This window comes from Heloderma suspectum, chromosome 3, assembly GCF_057233095.1.
Source record: "Heloderma suspectum isolate Gila_16-S chromosome 3, 16-S_ref, whole genome shotgun sequence".
NCBI classification, from domain to species: Eukaryota; Metazoa; Chordata; class Lepidosauria; order Squamata; family Helodermatidae; genus Heloderma; species Heloderma suspectum.
The window spans coordinates 226750838-226774648 of NC_139460.1; the positions used below are offsets into that span (position 1 = coordinate 226750838).

A 23811-nucleotide genomic window follows, 5' to 3' on the forward strand; every position below is an offset into this window, starting at 1 on the left:
CCTGAAGAAGCCCACTCTGGACCCAATGGTATTAGACAACTACCGCCCAGTCGCAAATACTCCCTTTTTAGGGAAATTACTTGAGAGGGTTGTGGCAGAACAACTGCAGGAGCTCTGCCAGCTCGGTCAGGGAGGCTGCTGGGCAGCAGGGTGGGCGGTGCACCAGCAGCATCCCCAACCTGTCTCTATGGCCCAACACCAGGTGCAGCCCCTCAAGGCCTGCTCCAAGGTGGAGTGGCTTCCTGGTGAGAGAGATGGAAGTTCTATGAAACACAGCAACTCCCCTCCAACCTATGTTGTTGCTGCATGAAGTACCCAGGTGGGCAGAGCTGAGTCAGGTTCACCCCACCCAGCTCACCCATCCAAGTCTCAGTAATATATGCCAGGTCGGCCATCTCATCCATGATTAAATCATGAATGAGTGAGGTCTGATTGTGGACTGATCTGCTGTTAAATAGCAGCATCGCAAGACAGGAGGCCTCAGTGGATGAGCTACCAGGTACATGAGAGCTAGAGGAGGGCCCTGTGAAGAAGGGGAACTGTATAAACACCTGTGACCCATTCTACTCTGATGTCCCAACCCCCTCCTCCTGCCGTATCTCCTTCTCCCCCAAGTCACTGGAATAGTACTCCTTCCATGGTTCCCTGTGTCAGAGTTTCCCAGGCACATGCTTACCGTAGCAGAAGTACCCACACACTCCACCCACCCACCATTCAAATATACCTTCAACCATTCAACGCATACACTTTACTCATCCAACAATCACTCCCAGCCAAATTACCACAATCACAATTTGTAGCTTGTGGTTATAACCAGCTGCTGGTCACATCTAGGACATCCGGCTTACCAACCAAACAAACAGAGAACAAGTAACGTGCTTATTTCCTAGCCATTCAACCTACTTCCCTTCATTCATGCTCATTCCATCTCTCACCTGGGCTGATTAGGTCCAGTTGTTGCAGCCTAATGGTGTGAACATGGTGCTTGCAGCAATATGACCAGGTGCCCACTCAATCCCTGCCCCTCCTGGCTAATAAAGGGGGTCTGACTGGGTGGGTTCAGGGATTGATAAATGCTTCCCTACATGAAGGGGTGGTCCCTGCTGTGCTTGAGGAGGCAGTAGTGCAACCACTCCTGAAGAAGCCCACTCTGGACCCAATGGTATTAGACAACTACCGCCCAGTCGCAAATACCCCCTTTTTAGGGAAAGTACTTGAGAGGGTTGTGGCAGAACAACTGCAGGAGCTCTTGGAGGATACCCATTATCTAGTCCCATTCCAGTCTGGGTTTCGATCTGGTTACAGGACGGAATCAGCCTTGGTCGCCCCGATGGATGACATTTATTGAGAGAGGGACAGGGGGAGTGCAACCCTGTTAATTTGGCTCGATCTCTCATTCACTTTTGATACCATTGACCATAGTATCCTCCTGGATTGACTCCGTGGGATGGGTATTGGAGGCACTGTGCTACAGTGGTTCTGGTCCTACCTATGGGGCCAATTTCAGAGAGTAACACTGGGTGACTTTTCCTCAGCCTCTTGGCAAGTGAGTTATGGGGTCCCATAGGCTACCATCTTGTCCTCGATGTTGTTTAACATCTATATGAAGCTGCTGGGAGCTGTCATTAGGGGATTTGGAGCTAATTGCCATCAGTATGCTGACGACACACATTATCTCCCTGTAACATTTGAATCAGGAGAGGCTGTGCAAGGCCTGAATCAGTGCCTGGATTCAGTAATGGGCTGGATGAGGGCCAATAAATGGAAGCTGAATCCTGGCAAGATGGAAGCCCTGTGGGTGAGTGGTTCCTGAGTCCAGGAGGTAGGCTCATTGCCTGTTCTGGATAGGGTTGCACTCTGAAAGATCAGGTTCATAGTCTGGGGGGTACTCCAAGATCCATCATTGTTGCTGGAGGCCCAACTGGCCATTGTGGCTTAGAGTGCCTTTTACCAGCTTTGGCTGGTTCGCCAGCTACAGCCTCTCCTGGACAGGGATAGATTGATGACTGTGGTACAGGCATTAGAAACCTCAAGCCTGGATTACTTCAATGAACTCTATGCGGGGCTGCCCTTAAGGCTGGTCTGGAAGCTGGAGCTAGTGCAGAATGCAGCAGCTCGACTTGTCAGGAGCTGCCCCTTTTCAGCATTCAACTCCTTTGCTGAGGGAACTCCACCAACGACCTATTCGCTACTGGGCCAGTTTTAAGGTATTAATGCTAGTGTACAAAGCCCTAAACACCTTGGAACCATAATACCCAAGATAGTGCCTCCTTCCTTACCAACCTGCCTGGTCACTGAGGTCATCAGAGGGCTTTCTCCTAGTGGCTCCAAATGGACCCATGGCTCAGTTGGATTCCACCAGGAGAAGAGCCTTGAGTGTGGTGGCCACGTTCCTGTGGAACTCCCTGCCTTTGGAGGTCAGGCAGGCACTAGCATTGTGTTCCTTCCGGCGCTTCCTGAAGACATTATTTCGAGAGGCCTTCCTTGAGTGACTAGCTGAGGTTTATTAAATCCAGCCTTACTAGAATTTGTCTTTTTAAAAATGTTTTAACTATTTTAACATGGTGTTTTATTCTTTTATCTTTACCGTTCACCGCTCCAAACTTTTGATGTGGACGGTGTATAAAAATTGTAAGTAAATAAATAAATAATGGAGTCCTTCAATGAGGCCACCCTGTTAGCTGTGTGGGAAAAGGGAGGGAAGTGTTGAGGAAGGATACAAGATACCAGGGGTTGGATCGAGATGTAGTTATACTTATGAGCAGACTAATTGAAATCAATGCAACGTATGTTAGTCATGACTAACTTAAACCTCACTAATTTTAATGGGTCAGTTCATGAGTATGACTACATCTGGATCTGTCAGGCCTGAAAGGTGAGGAGAGGAGCTGGGCTTGGTTCAGAAGCAGCTCAGGGAGTGCAAAATATGCAAGTTCACCATCCCCATGCTGAAATTCAGTGCTAGGGAAAAGTTGTAGGAGGGGAGAGAAGAAAATGAAAAAAAAATAGACTGAAGAATGAAAAATAGTAGTACAGGTGAAGTGTCTCTATGGGAGCCAATTGCTAGAAGAAATCTTCTAAGTACAGGAACAGACTGGGATTGACTAGATAGGAAAAAATGATCAGAAACAGGCGTAGGGGGCATACCTGCCCACCCCCAGCTAATAAGGTAATCCAGATCTTTGTGTGAAAATAAATAATAGCAACTGCAGTTTTTTAAGTCAAGGAATGAGACAGATTGGAAGAGAGAGAGCGAGTTGAGTTTTGGGCTTGACAATGTCTGGAAAGTGCCTTCTGGGGGACTACCATGCTCTGGAGACGTATTGGTAGTGGATTTTGTTGTTGGGAGTGTTTAAGCTGCCTGCCTCCATCTATGCCGACCTGTATATTTCTAAATAAACTCAAATATTACAAATATACTATAATCCTCCAGTGACCAAAGGAAACTAAACCTGGGTAGGCACTGCAATCCTGGAACTTCTCACTGCTAGGGAGACTTGGTACAAGTATAACAGTATTACAATGATCCTGGTGAAAGTCAACCCATGCAATAAGACAGTCTTCCCCAACCTAGTACCCTCCAGATGTGTTGGAAAACAACTCCCAGCATCCCTCAGCCAGCCATGCTGTGAGTGTTACAAGGACCTGAACCCTTTTTTTGTACAAGTTTATATACCCTTGAACATAAAAATTCCACAGCTGACTAGAACATTGAACCCTTAGGCTTATAGCTTCATGTAAAAGGATAATAAAGTCATCCACACAATTTTGTGGAGTTATAAAGAAGGACATATCCAATTATGCTATAGGAAAACAGGCATGGCTGATTTGGACACATGAATTTGATTCAAATTATACTTTAGCTCAGTTCTAGCAGCTTTCCACTTTTTTCTTCCTCTTGTACTTACGTTCTTATATGGCATAAATAATGCTATCACTGGCTTTCTATTTGTAAGCAATTTCTACTTTTGCTAGCGTATGCTGGCAGGCAATGTCCTTTCTTTTCCTCCAAGAGCTTGTACAACCGAACCTGCTGAGCTACCACTGGCTGAACTAAATGCTGGACTTGTGCCAACAAAACAAGCAAGGGGTGAAAAGGGAGGGCTCCCTTATTTGCAAGGTGCTTAATAACTTAGATACACAGGCCTAATTATTTGCAGAGATTAATTAAGGGATAATGTTTGCTGCAGAGGAATATGAGGCAATAAACAGCTTTTGCAGCTGATTAAAAGCTAAAGGCCAAGATGAGCAAAGCAATCAATGACTGCAAAAGTCATGTCTTGCTTTGAAAAGGCCCTTGCCAGGGATATTATTCTCACTTGAAGACAAGGCAAATCGCCCACTAACAGGGAAGGAAACATTTTATTCGCCTCTGAAGCAGCCAGACTGGAGTTGTGCTATGCCAACACATACAACAACTAAACAAATGAAATAAGAGAAATAAACCTAAGTGCTCTTGGTACAGCTCATAGCAATGTTTGGTTGCATATACATATGCAAAACCAATCTAAGTATTTAGGCAGAAATGGAGTACGGAATTAATTGGGAACTCAGTGAGGGTCAAACTACATGTTACATTAATTGCATTGTATGTAGCTGAGCCTTATACTTTTGCCTAGAGTAACTGCATCTAGCCCCAATCTGAATCATGGCCAGAGTGCCCCAGGAGAGGATTTTTTTTGCTGATGGAAATTCTGACCTCTTACACATTAAAAAAAGATGTTTCTATTGACTCCATAGCTTTAGGAAACCAAACAGGTGGGTGGGGAGGTTTAATCCTCCCCTCCTGGTGTGCACTGGTCATAACCCAGGTTGAAGCAGTGTAAAGTTATTCTAAAGTAAGCAAAAAGATGATGATCAGCTACACGCTATGCAATAAACATGTAGTTTCACCCTGAGAAGTAAAGGCCTCTGTTAAAAAAACAACCATTGTAATTCATCCCCTGCATTAAAACCAGTCTTGTTTGAAAAGCAAGGATAGGTCACTCTGTGGACTGGAAGAATGGATCATTCTTCAGATTGCAATGTCCACTTTAAAAACAACAACAAAAACACTTGCTTGTTTATTCCAAGATTCTTTTTTGTTTCAAATTCACCTCTATTTAAGGATCTTTTAACAGCCTGTTTGAGGGGTTCCCATCAAGGATGTTTCCTGGGACCTAAGTTCCGCTTTGGTTCAATGAGACCCATTTCCAGGTAAATGTGCCACAGGAAGCCGCCTTCTACCATATCAAGCCATTGGTCTAGGCAGCTCAGTACCATCTACATTGACAGGCAGTGGCTCTCCAAGGTTTCAGGCAGGGGTCTTTCCTAGCCCAACCTGGACTGGAGATGCCTGGTGTTGAACCTGGGACCTTTGACCCATGTGACCTTTGTCACCATTTTGTGTGAACGGACCCACTGTTTTGCCACCAGGGCTAAGGATTAAAAGGGTAAGAAGAGACAAAAGCAAGCAAGCCACCTCCAAAAACTGTGAGCAGTATTTACAGATTCTATAAATAGCCAGATATTTCTATTGTCACTGCCAGCAGCTTTAAAGGATGGCAAGAGAGAGCATAACCAAATAAACTCATCATTTCTAAACACACTGCTGAGGATCAGCTCTTGCTGAAATGGTAAGGGAGAGGTTACTAGCACAGCATACAATGGGAACCCAATCAAGACAGCGAAATATACTTAAACTCCAACTCCTTACTTTTACCCTTTTTCCTGGTGTGTGCACTGGTGGTAATACCTGGAACAGTTCAGGGATGCAGGGGAAAACCATTTGTATGTGTCATAAAACACCAAATCTCAATAAAATCTAAGTTTATAGAATACACACTTTTATAAACTAATTCTAACAAAAATAAGGCATTGTTATAAACTCTGCATATATGTTGCAATCAGAAATAATTTTATCATAATTTTTCATAGGATGCTGTGTTAGCCTGTGAGGATGGACAGGATGTCTACTATGATCTGATAAACATCCTTTGCTAGAACAGCCAGGATCCACAAGCCAGGATAAGTTTGCATCAGTTTGCTTTTACTCAAACATACAGTGGAAAAGCCAGAACACGCAAGCAACAGAAGTGTTCACTGACATGTGTTACCAGCTGTGTTTCCTCATACAAACTATTCATTAACCTAAAGAAATGTCATTTTATTTTTCTTCCATGCAGCTGTACAGTTTATGACTGAAAATGTAGAAAGAACTACATGCGACATGTAAAGGGGTGATTAATGCCGGTTTGGCTTTTTAATTTTATCTTATGGAATGCTAGTTTAATGTTACAGTATGGCAGTTCATATATCTACATATGACACGTGTCCATTCATATTTGAGTGCTTCAAAACAATCCCGCTCCATAAGCCAACATTTTTTCCTCTTAAAAAGAATCAGAACGATTACTTTACATAGTTGAGGTCTCATGGCTAATCAGGCTCTGATGCTGAAGTGCACAGCAAGCTCCAAACTTTAGTTATGACATCTATACATATATTCTATGTATGTATTTAGACAGCTTATGTAGGTTTGCCTGTAATATACTTAGAAAATTGTGTACACATTTGGTAAAGACATGCACATCTATGCACAGACATATGTCACTACTGACTCCCTTTTAGAAGACACTTAAAAAATGTACAACTATTGTTATTCTTAATCTTCTTTATTATAGACTCCTAAAATTTCCATTACATGATTTCAGCTCAAATACTTCATTTCCCCTGATGCAGTGTAGGCATTTCTAAGCAGAGTGGGTTGCATCCAATATCAGACTAAGTCCCATTCATTTAAATGGGTCTACTCTAAGTAGAACTAACATTGGATAAACCCAATGTTTATATCTAGATCCCTAAATAAAGCATTTCCCCTCATCCATTTAAGAGGTTCATGCACTAGTGCATTAGAGAGTCTTTCCACCATGGATTCCCAATTTTATAAGACCTACTGCTGGAAAAGCTCTGTTCATATATTTTCTCTTTTAGTTAAAAAAAATATAGGATTGAAACCTACTGCATACTTTGATCTCTGAACTGGGCTATATATATGTATATATATATACGTACATACATATATTTATATATACACACGCAAATTTAAAAATGGCACCCTCTAAACAGGATGCGGAAATGGCCTAAAGTAAGCCACTGCCTGTAATTCCTATTAAAAAGTCAACTGCTCTGAAAATGTCAGAAGACTAAAGAGCACCACATACTTAAATATATAAAGGTGGGAACTTTAATACTTGAAGTTTCATTTAATTCCCCAATATTCTTCCGGGATGGTAGGCTTTGCCATTTTGTCAATATACATCCTGAAATGAACTAAGCATCGCGCTAACTTGTTAAACTGAACAACCTTAAAGTGTACCATTGAAGCAAGCAAGATTTAAAAGAACAAAGTACTCAAAACGATCTGTACAAGTTGTTATAGTTTCAGAAAAGGGGGAGTGACATACGTATTTCAGAAAGAGAAGTAACACTTGTCAACATGTGCAAAACCCGCTGGAGGTTTTATTTTCTATCGAGTTGGAATTTGTAGCTATTCTGGAAATTCAGAACTACCTTATAGTTTACGTTTTTACAATGCAAATATTTAAGACTTAACTATCCAGAAGTGAAGAAGGTGGCTCTGTTCAATGCATGTTCCTTCCTCATATTTTTTCCACAAGTATATTTACATGTTATGCCAGAAGTCCACTATAAATGCTTTGAAATTTGCTGAATATCAGCTGAAAATGCCAGCTACCAGCCATTGTATTAAGAATGGTTATTTGAGTGAGTGCATAAACTTTTCAAGACTATATTCTGAGTCATACTGTTCTTGATCCCAAAGATCTCCAAGATTTTCAAGGACTGACTTCATGCTTGTTTTTCCAGAGGTCGAAGTGGCACCATCCGATTTTTCTGTTTTTCCATCCTTGTAGGGAAAGGTGGAGAGAGAGAGAGAGAGAGAGAGAGAGAGAGAGAAGCACATTAAAACTTATGTGTTTTAAGAGCCAGAAACTTTGTGGGTTCATAACTGTGGGAATAATACGGAAATCAATACTTAAAAACCAGCAATCCTAAGGTGGTTTGTACATTACAAGATATGATAGGAAGGAGCAAGGACGTATTTATGTTTCCCCCATCATCAAGTTAACAGGGGACTCCTATCATCAAGGGAGACGGCTATAATTGCAGTTCAAATCTCACCAAACTTCATGGACTAATCAAAAACAAAACTGCTGTACCATTAGTTGCTCATTTCCAGATTAGCTATGAGCTATTCTTTACCTTGTCAAGAGTGAAGAGGTCAAGAAGCTGATCTGTCCCCATGCTTTGTAGACTAGTATTCTCTTGGCTAATCACTGTATTTGCAATATTCATTTTGAACTTCTGCAGACCCATTATTTTTTCTTCCAATGTTCCCCTTGTTATCAAGCGATAAACATTAACAACTCGTTTCTGCAGGAAATAATGTTTGTGAGCATTTAATATACAGATGCCAGCCATAAGAAACCACCAAATGGAAACAGAAAACATAGGAGACATTTCATATACAATTACATGCGCAATTACGCCAACATGGAAACAATTAAGAAATATATTCTTTGCTAGATGACTGCTCATTTTCACAGTGCTTTCATCCAGGCCTTGAACAGTAATTCACTGCATAAGAGTACCAGCCCAGCTTGATTCAGCTCAAGAGGCTGAATCTCAAAGCAGACTAATGAGGATGTTAAGGAGTAGAAAAGAAATGGCAAGGCCTTATTTTAGACATAAATACCATATTTCCTAAGAGAATCTCTTGGGAGCTAAAGAGACTGATTAATAGTAAATGTCTAATTTTTCGACAGGGTAAAAAGTAGACAAAGTAGGAACTTGTAGAAGTTGAAAGAGATTTGAATAAAATGTAGAGTTCCTATCTTGCATTTCTCTTTGTTAGCTAGTCTGCTCTAATGGTTTCCTGATTTGTTTGTGAAGCTTCAACCATTAGCTTTGGAAGCTTTAACCAATTTTGGACTTAACAAAGAGGTTTTAACGGATTCTGAATTGGCAGCAATTTATTTTTTACCTGCCCAATACGATGTGCTCGATCCATTGCTTGAAGGTCTTTCATTGGATTCCAGTCATGTTCAACAAATACCACTGTGTCAGCTCCAGTTAAGTTAAGACCCAGTCCACCAACATGAGTAGTAAGCAAGAGCACATCTATGGATGGGTCATTGTTAAACCTGTGCAAGAAAAACAGTGTAAAACTTAACTTGGTTATACACGCACACAACAGAGCTTGTACCCACAGCCAGGAGCGAAGCAGGACTGGGAGTGGGGAAGAGGACAGTAGAGAAAACACAGAAGCAAACACTGGACTGAATTAAAAACGGGTGACAACTTTATTACTTCCAGCTTCCAGATATTTTGGTGTTGCATGAGCAGGAATCAGTCTCACTAAAATCAGCCCATTTATTAATAGTGGTACCCCTAGCCTGCCTGTTCCTGGGGGGTGGGTGGAAAGTGTGTGGGGGGTGGAGAGTGTGGGGCAGGCGGAGAGAGAATAAGTGAATAAGGCTAGTTTAACATGGTCAATTGTGTGAGCTGCTTCTACCTGCCATCACCAAGATGGTCTGGCCTTGTATCAACAGGACATCATAGCAGATGTTTTTGCCATTCCCCACCATTGGCTATGTTGGCTAGGAATGATGTGAGTTGTAGGCCAAAACATCTGGAGGACCATGTTGCCCACCCCTGCCTTACATCAAACGTTCCTTAAAAGCAACCCCCATTAGGACCACATGAGACGCTGACTTGTGAAACGCTATCCTGATTACCAAGCACCACAGCCCATTGGTGACAAAGAGCAATAAGAGCATCATAAGAACAAGTTCCAACCAAATCAGTTTGCAGGAAGGCAAAAACTCTTTCTCATAGTTTCCAAAGAGTGTAGAATTATATCTTGTCTTTTCCACCAGTGACTGACTCATGGTCCATAGCAAACAAAAAGCCAGCTTGGCATGGGAAGAAGGGTAGGCAAGAACACATTGGCCAACACCTGGCTCATCACCCAATTTAAAGCTCAGGGGTAGACCGGGAGGGGGGAGGAGTACCCACTGCGCAGGCTCCCCACCACCCAGCACAGAATGGGATCATAGAATCGTAGAATAGTAGGGTTGGAAGGGGCCTACAAGGCCATCGAGCCCAACCCCCTGCTCAATGCAGGAATCCAAGTCAGAGCATCCCTGACAAATGGCTGTCCAGCAAATGGGATGTTGGTGTTTATTATGTTCCTTTTGATTTGGTGTGTGGAGGTATCGAAGATGGATTATCTCCTACTCGTTCAGAAGGCAGGGAATCATATTACTTAGCCTTTTGTACTATGTTCTGTCTAAGGATGCTCCTACCCAGTTCAGTACCATGGCCAAGTGTATGACAGAAAAAACATAGCTACAGCAGAAGACAGGTTGCTTACCTGTAACTGAAGTTCTTCAAGTGGTCATCTATACATTCACATATATGGGCTCTGTGCCTGCGAGGAGCCTCAATTCGGGAAACTTCTATAGCTGAGGAATTTTGGAAGGGAACCCTCCCTCATCATCCTGGTGCACATGTCCTAATGGTTCCTGCCTATTCCCTGAGTTCCCAGGAGACCACCTATTGTGCCCCCACTGAAATCGAGTGACCACCTCGATATCAATAGTACTACCAGCATCAACACCAAAGTGGGGTTAGTGGGTGGGTCGTGTAAATGCACAGATGATTGCTCAAAGAACATCAGTTACAAATAAGCAACCTGTCTGCCTTCTTCATGGTCTCTGTGCCTCACACATATGGGTGACTACCAAGCTCACTCACCTGGAGGAGGGGCAGTGTTGTTATTTAAGAATAGATTATAGGACTGATTGCCTGAAGGACCAGTCTGCTCAAGCTCAAACATTGATATAGTAGTGCTGGATAAACGTGGACAGTCGTGACGACATCACAGCTTTGCAGAGGTCTACCACTGAAACACCTCAACCAAAAGCTACTGAAGTTGCCATCAATCTTGTACAGTGAGATCATACCAGTCCCATTAAGTCAAGTCCAGAAAGCTCATATGCTAACTTTAACATCTGTGCTATCCAGGATGCAAATTGTTGAAAAGTGACAGGGCAAACCCTTTGGTTCTTCCCATAACACGTGAAGAGAGGAGATTTCTGAAATGACTCTGTCTGAGATTTATGAAAAGCCAAAGCTCATTGGACATGTGAAGTGCAGATTCTATGGAGTCTAAGGGGAAGCAAAAAATACAAAGAGAACAATCTTGTGACTTAAGTGGAGCTTGGAGATTACTGTTGGCAGAAAGGAAATATCTGGTCTAAGAACCACCTTATCCTTATGAAAATATATATATACTGTGAATCCACATTTAATGCACATAACTCACCAGAGTGCCTGGCTGAGGTGATCACCACCAAAAACGCCACTTTCCCACAAAAGGATCAAAAGGTGGCTTAGTTAGTACATGCAGAACCATGGACAGACTCCATTGCAGACAGGATGTCTCACTGGGGGTGAGATATTCGTAATCCCCTGAAGGAATCCCTTGCTGAGTGATGGTTTGGTAACACAGTACCTGAAAAAGGAGGGTATTGAACTTAATCCTGTAGCCCCTCTGCACAGCGGACAGGACCGAGGAGTCCAATGCTATACTTGTCCAGGTCTGAACGAAGGTAGAAAGATGATTGTGGAAGAGGGGACAGTAGACAGGAGGACAAAGTAAGCAAATGGGGAGTCAAAAGTATCTGCTTTTGGCCGTAGTCACCCTGCCCATGGAAGGGCTCAAACTTAGAAATCAAAGCCTGATGTTTCAGTTGCAAGCGAGGCTGGTGCTGGAATTGTTGATAGCTTTGAGAAGGGCTCTGACCGAAAGATGATTGTCAGTACCAACAACATTGTTTAAAAGGTAGGGGCTGTTGTGAGAGCCCCATTTTCCTTGCTGCAGTCTTCGCTTTCTGAATGGTATCCACCACCTCCTCAGTCTTCAAATTAAGAAGACCTCTCCCATCAAATGGAAGATCCTCTATTCGATTTCATGCCTCCTGCGACAGTCCTGCAGATCTCAGCCACGTGTACCTTCTGAGAGCCACTGCCCCCACCATGGCCTTAGCATCACTGTCAGCCTGATGGTGCACTGGGTTAATCCGCTAATGGGCAAAGCGTGTCGCCTCTGCTTGAAATACCCTTGCTAACTCCTGTTGATCTCCTGGCAGATAGCAGCACAGGGAGCTTAGGCCCAGCGCTGATGGGTAGATTAGTTATCCCATCAAGTCAAGTCGTCCGCTGTCCTTGTCCACGGAGACGAATGCACCTACTGAGATCTGCCCTGAGAAGATTCAACTATGATAGAATTCAGAGGTAGGTGTGTAAACAAGAATCCCACATCTTTTTCCTGCACTCTGTACATGTTTTCCAAATGCATAAACGTAGGCATCATAGAAGAAGGTGCCCTTCCATGATTCTTGTACAGTTTGTAGGAGTGCTGACAAGAAAGAGATCACAATGGGTGTGGATGACTCCAGAAGGACGGTATCAAAAACTGGATCTTTAACTACTTGCATGGGTTGCTGAGCCTCGAGCCTCAAGCCTAAGAGATGGAGCCATTCTCATGATCTGTTCAGAAAAATGACCCATGGCCGCTGATAGGGAAGCTAGGTCTTGCGAACCCACTGCCCCATTCAGGGATAAAACTGAAGGTGCCACTGAAGACAGAGAAGCTGAGTCTGACTGGCAGTCATCAGTTGCTGACCGAGGTGACCTGTCTCGTTGATGCTCTGTGGGAGCTAGCTGAGCCAATAAAGGAAGCACCAGGGTGGTGTAACTGCTCTCTGAGGTACCATACTCAGTGGCGCAGGCACTGGTGGTAACGGACTTTGCGTAGGCACCAGTATCAACTTCGACACCATAGGCGGTGGTGGAGGTATATCTTCTCCGCAATAAAGAAGCCGATGGAACCGATCTATAGCTCAGGTTTATAGCTGTCAAGTCGCCAAATCTATGAAGTTTTTCCTCCTTGGATCGACGGCTACGCCAGTCGTCCCAGTAGTAGTGCTGTCTGGGCGGTAGCGACCATTCCAATCTCCAGTCCCAATCCAACTGAGGTACCCTCAGTCAGTCTCATGCTCATAACATACATTCCCCACCCCTGCAGCTGTAGTGACAATAAATCTACTTCATCAAATCCAGAGGTCAATCTCGACAGTGGTCCCGAGTTGGAGATCGATACGGGAGATCTTGATGCTTGGTGTCCTGTAAAGGGTTGGACCCCGGATCTCTCCCTTGGATGTAGACGCCACCAGTAACGGCTCTGCCATCAGTACCAATGGCTCCACCCACATCAGGATAAGGGACTCCAACACTGGCGGTGGGGTGGGCATGCGTGGCTCCAGGACTCTATCCTCCAAGTGCTTCGCATCCTTTTTCTTCCGCTTTTGAAATTCAAAAGGTTTAGGCACACAGGCCTTTGAGAACTTTTTCACCATCATGAGCGCTAGAGAATGGCTTGGCATGGGGGGGGGGGAATCTGTACAGCCTGTGGCTAGAGCCACTACAGGAGGTGAAGTTGGAGGCACTACAGACTTAGATGCACCTGCCTCTGAGATCTCCCTCACCGATGGCTTCGTGGCTGCCATAAAGCTTTTTTGGTGTATCTACTGCCACCAGTGCTCTCTTCCACAGCTCGGCCCTAGGCCTGTCTGCCTGATAATGGCGAGCTTGCTTAGTAAAAGACTGACAATGATGGCACAGTTCTACATGTGCTTTGCCAAAACAAAAAAGTCAAAGGGAGTGCCCGTCTGTGGGCAGTAGCTTACTCCCACAGCAAACACACTTTCTAAAAGATGCCTTCAGGGCCATGCATCTGAAGGTGATCAGCAATCGCCAAAAGGAAAAGAAACTCCAAGATGAAAATGAAGAAACACAAAACTAATATGACAGAATGAAAAACGATAGCAGATGAAGATAAAGACAGAATAAAACCTCAGCAAATTGAGTGTTCACTCCATAGTGACTAGAGAATCCCTGATGAGGTTGCCACAATGGCAGTCAACAAGGAACTCAGGGAATAAGCAGGAACTGTTAGGACATATGCACAAGGATGGTAGGGGAAGGCTCCTGCCCCAAATTCCTCAGGTATAGCAGTTTCCCAAGTTGAGGCTCTGAACAGGTGCACAGCCCATATGTGTGATGCACGGAGACCATGAATAAGAACTAAAAGGCAGTGTAAGTTGTGAGGGAAGGTCCTGGAGTACTGAGGGTCTGTTGTGAAGCTGTACTGAATAAGACTGTGACCCCCGGATGAAAAAAAGGAAGGAAAATAGCCACTGAAAATTAGTGAGGGGGGTAGTCTTGAATATATCAACACGCCAGACCAAAAGGAACCTTGACGGTAAGCACTAACATTCTGTTCTCTATTGGGTGTGGAAGGTATCCAAGGTGGGATATGTAAAAGTTTTGGAATATCCTAGGAGGCTGTGTTATGATGGAGGGAGATCATGTTTTAGTGGCTGTGAGTTGTTCAGAGGACTCAAAATATACATACATCTAACTTGTGGCAGGCACATTCAGCATATGTCCTAGGTGCAGGCCTTAAGATCTGTCTCTCCATGGTTAAGTCTTTAACCCTTTGCACCATCTGATGAACTCCCTCCAGGAGATTTCTTAAGACACTGATGGATCTTTTCCTGGAGGTAAAGAGGGTGTTTGCCAAGTCTTCCAGATATCTTAGGAAGGTCTTCCTTATGGTTTCCACATGGCTAAGCTTAACTATGTGGGGTCTGCATAGAAAACAGGTTTTTTTTTAATCAGGTCTCTTGCTGGGCAGGATCATAGTTGGGATAAAACAAGCTGGAATTTCAGAGAACCAGTCTCCCTGATCAGAACGGGTCTACTGTTCTGTAAGAATTACTGATGCTTGCTCAAACTGGATTTTGTGTCATAGCAGCAGAATTGGAGGGGAGAGGTAGACCCTTAAGCGAGCTGACCTTGACATACACTCCAGCAGGAATTTGGAGAAGGATCTTGGTATTTTGTGGTTTACAATGGAGGCAAATAGGTCAATGATAGGGAGGCCAAACTGCATCTAAATTGCTGTGAACGCAGATTGGTTGAGACTCCACTCCTCTGGACTGAGATCTTGGCAACTCAACCAATCTGCTTTTATGTTGAAAATGTCTTAGACTTAAGCTGTTATGGTTAACAAGTGGCCCTTTGCCCAGGTTAAGAGAGCCTCCACCTCCTCATGAAGGGCACAGGATCTAGCTTCCCCCTCGCCCCATCTGCTGACATGTGCTTTGGCTGTTGTATTGTCCATTCTTATATGAATGTAGATCAGGTGTAAAAAGTCTGATGGAGTGAAGTTCCAGACAGCTGACGGTGTGCCTAACTTCCTGATTCAATCAGGTGCTTTTGACTACTTGGCCCCTGCAAAGTCTTCCCAATGTCTGAGGCTGGTTTCCATAGTTGCTAGATTCCTGGGAGGGTCTTTCAGAGGTACTCCCAAGAAGTGCTGCAGGGATTCATCTACCATTTGAGTGACTGTTTCATTCTGGGTGGTAAAGGGAGTCTGTGGTGACATTTATTGGCAATGGCATCTCAAAAGGGCAACAGGAACCGCTGGAGAAATCTGGAGTGGAAGCATGCTTAAGGGAGGATCTGTATGCATGAGATGAGGCCTAGGATGTGGGATAGGGCCATCAAGTTTACTGCTTTGTGGGATAAAAAGGGTTTGATATCTGACAAGATTTTCTGTACTCTTTCCTGGGATAAAAAGTGTCCTGTGTCAGTGTTTAAGGTAGTCCCTTGGTGCTGAACGTGACTGGAGATGAATATAGCTCTTCTGTAGGTTCACTAAAAAACCTTGGTTCTACAGGCATGTCAGAGGTCCTGTTTGGCTTTGTGTAGCAAGAATGACTGGAGCAGTAGATCATGAAAGTAGGGATATATGTGCGTGCTCTGAAGGTGAAGAACGGTACTAGGGAGATTTTTGTAAATATTCTCAGGGTAAAAGACAGCCCAAACAGGAGGGCTGTGTACTGGTAGTGGTTCTGTTTGTACAAGGACCTGAGGAATTTGTGGTGGTTGGTCAGAACATGTAGATATGTTAATGTAAGGTCTATAGAGAAGAAAAAATCTCCCAACTGCAGAGCTTCCTTGCTGGTGAACAATTTCTATGTGGAGCTTGCATATACTATGAACTTGTTCAAATACTTTAGGTCTAGGATCACTCTAAAATCTCCTCGGCTCTTGGGTACTATGAAGACAATTGAGGATATGCTTGAAAATCTGTCTGTTCTATCACTCTGATCTCCCAAGAGGTTAAAGATGGCTAGTTCTATTTTTTTTCTCTATCTGGAAGTCAGGAATGGGCAAAACATGTTTCTGGGGATCGGCTGAAATTCTATGTTGTAACCCTCCCTTATAGTCTTCAAGGCCCAATGGTCAGAAGTCAAGGCTGTTCCTGTTGGAGGAAGGGCCTTTGTTTCTCGACAGGAATTTAGGCTTTAACCAGAATAGCCTGTCACTTCTGTAGCGTTTTGTAGAAATCAATAAAGTTTAGATTGATCTAAGATAAGGTTCTGAATAAGGCTCTCCAGACATAAGAGGGAAGCTCTGGAAAAAATGGAGGAGACTGACGCCATTCTGAAAGCGAGGGCCCTTTTTGGTACCACATCTGTTTTTTGCATGAGTTTTTAATCTTTAGGGACAATGGCTTGTGAGAGAAGAGCAGCAACTAGAGCACTGACTAGGAGGCCCTTAAGATCATGCACAGCTGATTGTGTTAGAGGAGGAATGGGCAACCTTTGGCCCTCTAGATGTTTGGCCCATCAGCCCTAGTCAGTCTAGCCAATTGTGAGGGATCACAGAAGGTGTAGGCCAAAACACCTGGAAGGTCACAGCTTGTCCACCCCTCTGTTAGAGTGTAACGTTTCTGAGCAAACATTATTGGCTCTCTTACAGTTTAACAATGTGGACAATTCACGACTTGAATATCTACAGTCATGTGAAGAAGAAAGTACACCCTCTTTGAGTTCTATGGTTTTACGTATCAGGACATAATAAAAATCATCTGGTCCTTAGCAGGTCTTAAAATTAGGTAAATGCAACCTCAGATGAACAACACATGACATATTACACCGTGTCATTATTATTTTACAGAAATAAAGACAAAATGGAGAAGCCATGTGTGAAAAACTAAGTATACCCTTACTGCTTCCATAGGTATGAAGAGGCTAAGTAACAGTCAGGTGCTGCTAATCAAATGCCCTTGATTAATTGATCATCAGCAAGTGTGACCATCTCTATAAAAGCCGAGGTCTCAGGAGTTTGCTGGTCTCGAGCATTCAAGTGTGTGTTAACACAATGCCAAAGAGTAAGGACATCAGCAATGATCTTAGAGAAGCAATTGTTGCTGCCCATCAATCTGGGAAGGGTTATAAGGCCATTTCCAAACAATTTAAAGTCTATCATTCTACAGTGAGAAAGATTATTCACAAGTGGAAAACATTCAAGACAGTTGCCAATCTTCCCAGGAGTGGACATCCCAGCAAATTCACCCCAAGGGGAGGCCGTGCAATACTCAGAGAAATTGCAAAACATCCAAGAGTTACATCTCAGACTCTACAGGCCTCAGTTAGAATGTTAAATGTTAAAGTTCATGACAGTACAATTAGAAAAAGACTGAACAAGTATGGTTTGTTTGGAAGGGTTGCCAGGAGAAAGCCTCTTCTGTCTAAAAAGAACATGGCACCATGGCTTAGGTTTGTAAAGTTGCATCTGAACAAATCTCAAGACTTCTGGAACAATGTCCTTTGGACAGACGAGACCAAAGTGGAGATGTTTGGCCATAATGTGTAGGCCAGTGTGGTGTAGTGGCAAGAGTGTTGGACTTGGAGCTGGGAGATCCGGGTTCTAGTCCCCACTCGGCCATGGAAGCTCACTGGGTGACTTTGGGCCAGTCACACACTCTCAGCCCAACCCACCTCACAGGGTTGTTGTTGTGAGGATAAAATGGAGAGGAGGAGGATAATGTAAGCCGCCTTGGGTTCCTTGCAAGAGGAAAAAAGGCGGGGTATAAATGCAATAAATAAGTAAATAAATGCACAGTGCCACGTTTGGCGAAAACCAAACACAGCATATCAGCACAAACATTTTATACCAACTGTCAAGCATGGTGGTGGAGGGGTGATGATTTGGGCTTGTTTTGCAGCCACAGGACCTGGGCACCTTGCAGTCATTCAGTCGACCATGACCTCCTCTGTATACCAAAGTATTCTAGAGTCAAATGTGAGGCCATCTGTCCAACAAATAGAGCTTGGCTGAAATTGAGTCATGTAACCGGACAATGATCCCAAGCACACCAGCAAATCTACAACAGAATGGCTGAAAAAGAAACGAATCAAAGTGTTGCAATGGCCCAGTCAAAGTCCAGACCTCAACCTGATTGAAATGCTGTGGCGGGACCTTAAGAGAGCTGTGCATAAACAAATGCTCACAAACCTCAATGAACTGAAGCAATGTTGTAAAGAAGAGGGGGCCAAAATTCCTCCACAACAATGTGAGAGACTGATAAAGTCATACAGAAAACAATTACTTCCAATTATTGCTGCTAAAGGTGGTTCTACAAACTATTGAATCATAAGGTGTACTTAGTTTTTCACACATGGCTTCTCCATTTTGGCTTTATTTCTGTAAAATAAATAATGACATGGTGTAATATGTCATATGTTGTTCATCTGAGGTTGTATTTACCTAATTTTAAGACCTGCTAAGGGCCAGATGATTTTTATTATATGTAAAACCACGGAACTCAAAGAGGGAGTATTTTCTTTTTCATATGACTGTAGTTGAATGAAGCTGGGAAAATCACAGCCTTGTATGATGCTCTGGATTTTAGACACACTATTTGACTTCATAAAACCTATCTCTGAAGTTTGATCTTTATCTGGCCCTTCCCTAGATTATAGGGATTTTTTTCCTGAGGGTAGGTGGTGAGGTTCAGCTGAATCATTGCCAAACCCCTGGGAAGAATGGGAGAGAGCAATGTGAGGAAGTTTAATTTTAGATATGGTCTCCTGATTTGTTCTTTCCCTTTGCTCTAAAGGACTGAGGGAAGAGAGGAATCAGAAGATGAGGGAGAGTGTCTATGCCTCTTATGAGAGTCCTTATGTCCCCTTTTATCAAGCAGCTGGTTAGTAATATCACTGGCTATAGCCTCCTTCATTTTTTATTTTTTTTTGCATGAACTGATTTTCAAAGAAAAGAGGAAAACCAGAAGTTGCTATTTGGGGGTGGGAGAGAGAGGGAGGAGTCCCCTCCCATTGTAAAGTCACTTGAAAATCTGTTGCAGATTCTGCAACACCTTCTATTATTTAGAAGTTACTGGGATTGCATCCAGTGCTCTGGTTCACCATCTAGTGGCATACTGGAGAAATCCTTTCATTTTCAATAAAGCTTAATGACATTTCAGTTGAGATAGAATCATAGGGTTGGAAGGGGCCTACAAGACCGTCGAATCCAACCCCCTGCTCCATGCAGGAAGCCTGATTCCCAGGTGGTCTCCCATCCAAGTACTAACCAGGGCTAACTCTGCTTAGCTTCCAAGATCAGGTGAATCCATGATGTCTCAGCAGGAAAAAGCAAGGGCCCAAACATGGGTGCTACTTCTCCCTGCCTGACCTTTCCAGTCTCTGCCAGAAGGAGGGGTATGAAAATTTCCCCAAGAAAACTGCTGTGCTGAAAGTTTCAGTTACGGTCAGTAGACTCCACAAAAAATGGAGAGAGATGCTCCAATTGTACTGCTGCTGTTTGTTTACTCGCGCTGAGAAGAATTCCACAAGCAAGAATTTCCTTTGCAGTCTGAAGAGTTGGAGACTATTGCTTTCTCTGCCTAACAACTCTGATGTATGTCTTCTTTGAAGATTTGCTTGGAGGGTACTATGAGTAGTATGGAGGAAGGAAGGAAAAAAAAGTGAGGATGAGAGAAAATTAAGGAAGGTTTTTTTGTGTTTAAAAAAATATTAGAGAGGGAAAACTAAAGTTCCTTGATACCAAGAAGAAACAGAGGAGGAAAAGAGAGGCATCTGGCACTGCTCCTGATCACAGGCATGGAAAAACTGGATAGGAGCTTCCTCTAAGACAGCACAGTACGTGAAGCTAAGTCATGTAATTCCCTGGTTTCTGAGCAAGGACGACGAGAAAACTCATCTTGGAAGTCTCCCATACCAAACACAGAACCCACTGGCCTGTGGATAGGGCTTGCATGTGGCTAGCCATGGACCAAGTTGCATGCTACTAATCAGCCATACCACTGCCTAACTACCCTACATCCTTCTTTCTTCTGCCCCTGGGTCAGGAACTAAGCTTATATCAATGCAATAAAGCAGCCTTGCCCAACCCAGTGCACCTTCCAGATGTGTTAGACTACAACACCCATCATCCCAGCCAGTGCAGTCAGCTGGAAGGTGCCAGGTTGGGGAAGGCCATACTTAAGCAAGAACTGAATAGTAGCATACCTACTCTTGATACTGTATGATCAAAGGAACTGTGAGGATACCTGCAGAGCATTGCTTAGGCCAGAAGAGAGAAGGCATCCTAAGAGCAATCTGAATGGCCATGGAGCCATGTAACTGAGTGCAGCTTCAAGTTTGTATTAATCAATAGCTCTTATGGCAAGGGAACAGACTTTAGGGTGCTGCATCATTGGCTAAGCCTAGAATGACACATTTGCTATAATGAAAAAACTACTGTTTGCACAACCGTAGCTGGAGCAGATTGAAAAGATTCAGCTGTAACAACCCTTGCGATCTTTTACTTTCATAACTATATTCAATGGATGCAAGTAACCTTAAAACTCATTAGCGACTACTGAAGTTTGGAAGCCACACAACATTCCTTCAAAAGAAGGTTAGCACCATTTTACTATTAAAAGGTGATTGCCTTTCTGCACAATACACTACCTTGAATACTCTGAACCAAATAAAAATCTGCATCAATAAAGTCTGAATTATGTGACCTGTAAACTATTCAGATTAGTATAATTCTCTTAATTTGCATGTTTAGCCATGGGAGGGCCCTAATTAAAATCTCCTGCATTTCAGCAACAATGGGAGTTAAGTGCAAAACCCTTTCTGTTAGAAAGTAGAGGACATTGGCTTACCGTGAAACGATGGAATGTCTCTGACCAGCAGGTATGCTGCCATCCAATCGCAGGTAAGTAATGGAGGGCAAGTGGGGCTTGAGAAGGTCGTGTTCTACTATATCCAGCATGCTCTTGAGTTGGCAGAAGATAAGTATCCGATGCTGGGCAACTATGGTTTCTGTGCCACTTTCTGAGGAACCACCATTGCCCAAGCCACAATCCAACAGCAACTTAAAGACCAAATATAAAAGCATTCCATCAGATGCTGAACTTAGCAAGTTTATATCCTCTCGTCAATATTGTCTGATAAGATTTCATCCACTAGGGATGAATCTTAGCTCTATAGTATAAAACATGCACAAGTTTCTAGGTTCAGTCTTCAGCATCTCCAGTTAAATGGTCAGGTAGCAAGTGTGAATGACCTCTGTTTACGACAATACTGGGTCAGCTGAGCAAATAATCTGATCTGGTATATGGCACCTCATACCAGCCTTTCCCAACCTAGTACCCTCCAAGATATGGCTACAACTCCCAGCATTCCTGACCACTGGTCATACTGGCTGGGGCTGATGGGAGCTGAAGTCCAATAACCTGGAGGGCACTAAGTTGGAGAGGGCTGTCTTATACTATGAGATCACAACTTGAAATAGATGGGGCTGTACTTGACTTTGTATAGCAGGGTCAAGTTAAAAATCTTTTATTCTCAGACCCTTTGACATGCACATGTGTATGAAATCAGCTACCTTCTAAGGCATTTTTTAATTTTTACAGGTGAAATCTACTTAGTATTAATCTCTGGTATTTCATTAATAAGGCTTATGTCAAAACAAGAACTATACTGGCATTCCATTAACGGAGCAAGAAGGGCATTTGTTTTTCATAAAAGACTTTAAATCCAATATTGTAACAAAACGGGAACTTAATTTCCGTTGTGATTGTGGGAAAAGTCATATTTTCCATACATATGTTTATATAACAGTTCTATAACAGTATTGTACACTTTTATTTTTAACAGCTGAACATTTTTAACATTTTAAGTACTCTAAGTTTTCTTACTATCTTATAATTTGTAACACAATTCCCTCTTTCACCCTCCTCCCTTGGTGCAATATATAATGAAGGCTACAGAAACTGGAAAGAACATCCTTTTGAAGATTTAAGATATTCTCTTAAGTCCTTCTCTTAAAATCAGGTATACAATCCAGAGTTTGCCCACCTGTTTTAAAGCAGAGAGCTTAGGGGCATGCTGAATGTCTCTAAGGGAAGAGTTCTCAGCTGCAAGCTTCTCTGTGATTCTCTTGTGTTCTGGATGATGAACAGTTAAAACTAATGCTGGATGGTTGCATAGTTTCCTTAAATACTGCAATGCCTGAAAAAAATAAAGCCATGAAGTAAGCAGTTTTGTACACATAACAATTAAAGGTATATTTAATACACACATGACAAAACACAGTGTACTTCTCTTACATGTGAAAACCTTGCCAAAAATAGGAGATCGGTGATATCCTTATTGCAATGTATGGCTAATGTTAATCACTTTGTCATAGTCACATTGTGGAAGACAGAAAAAAAATGTGGTACCCATGGAACAATTATCCTGTCCTGGCTTCCAATAATTGAGCATGTCTGACTGTGCAACTTGAATAAGGATTATTCACTCTCTTTGAATAATATCCTCTCCAGCTTATCTTAAACTTCTTTGGCCTATAAGCCCGGAGAGCCCGATGGGCTGTGGGGCAGCATTCTAGTAAAGTCGCTCTCAATCCTAAAACAAATACTGTTTTTAGGGATAAAATAATTGCACATGTTTGTGTTCACCACTGTAATAACCAAACTAAAGCTGTTCTTGGAAGTTTTGCCAGTGAACAGTTTAACAAGAAATATTTTATAATTAATTTGAAACTACGGATGGATCACCCCTTCATGGATCACTGCCTTGCTGTGGCGAAGGGGCTTGCGTAACTCAGTGAAGCCTTAAGCTATGCCGTGCAGGGCCACCCAAGACGGACAGATCACGGCAGAGAGTTCTGACAAAATGTGGTCCACTGGAGAAGGAAATGGCAACCCACTCCAGTATTCTTGCCAAGAAAACCCCATGCAACGTATCACAAGGCTAAAAGATATGACGCCGGAAGATGAGCCCCTCAGGTCGGAAGGTGTCCAATATACTACTGGGGAAGAGCAGAGGGAATTTCCAAGTAGCTCCAGAAAGAGTGAAGCGGCTGCACCAAAGCCGAAGGGACACTCAGCTGTGCATGTGTCTGGTGGTGAAAAGAAAATCCGATGCTGTAAAGAACAATATTATTTAGGAACCTGGAATGTCAGATCAATGCATCAAGGTAAGCTGGAGGTGGTCAAACATGAGATGGCAAGATTGAGCAACGACATCTTGGGAATCAGCAAACTAAAATGGACAAGCATGGACGCATTTAATTCAGGTGACCATTATATCTACTACTGTGGGCAAGAATCCCTTAGAAGAAATGGAGTAGCTCTCATAGTCAATAAAAGGGTGGGAAAAGCAGTACTGGGGTACCATCTCAAAAGCGACGGAATGATCTCAGTACAAATCCAAGGCAAACCATTCAACATCACAGTAATTCAAGTCTATGCCCCAACCACTGAGGCCGCGAAGAAGCTGAGGTTGATCGGTTCTATGAAGACCTACAACA

The 23811-nt window shown here is 43.2% G+C and overlaps 1 protein-coding gene across 2 annotated transcripts in view; it reads right to left on the reverse strand.

The window, feature by feature from the left end:
- Nucleotides 1-6217: 6217 nt before the first annotated feature.
- The window catches only part of BTAF1 (B-TFIID TATA-box binding protein associated factor 1), an 88551-nt gene continuing 70957 nt past the window's right edge, over nucleotides 6218-23811 (reverse strand). The window contains exons 34-39 of one of the 2 annotated variants that reach the window (XR_014789430.1): nucleotides 22356-22508; nucleotides 21158-21369; nucleotides 11390-11578; nucleotides 9044-9203; nucleotides 8263-8433; nucleotides 6218-7906 (exon numbers count right to left, since the gene is read on the reverse strand). Coding sequence is in view for 1 of the 2 variants with exons in the window: in XM_084845900.1 (XP_084702026.1) it covers nucleotides 7757-7906; nucleotides 8263-8433; nucleotides 9044-9203; nucleotides 21158-21369; nucleotides 22356-22508 (846 nt within the window). In the remaining variant the exon portion in view is untranslated. The remainder of the gene's footprint in view (nucleotides 7907-8262; nucleotides 8434-9043; nucleotides 9204-11389; nucleotides 11579-21157; nucleotides 21370-22355; nucleotides 22509-23811) is intronic. The other variant, XM_084845900.1, reaches the window with a different exon arrangement.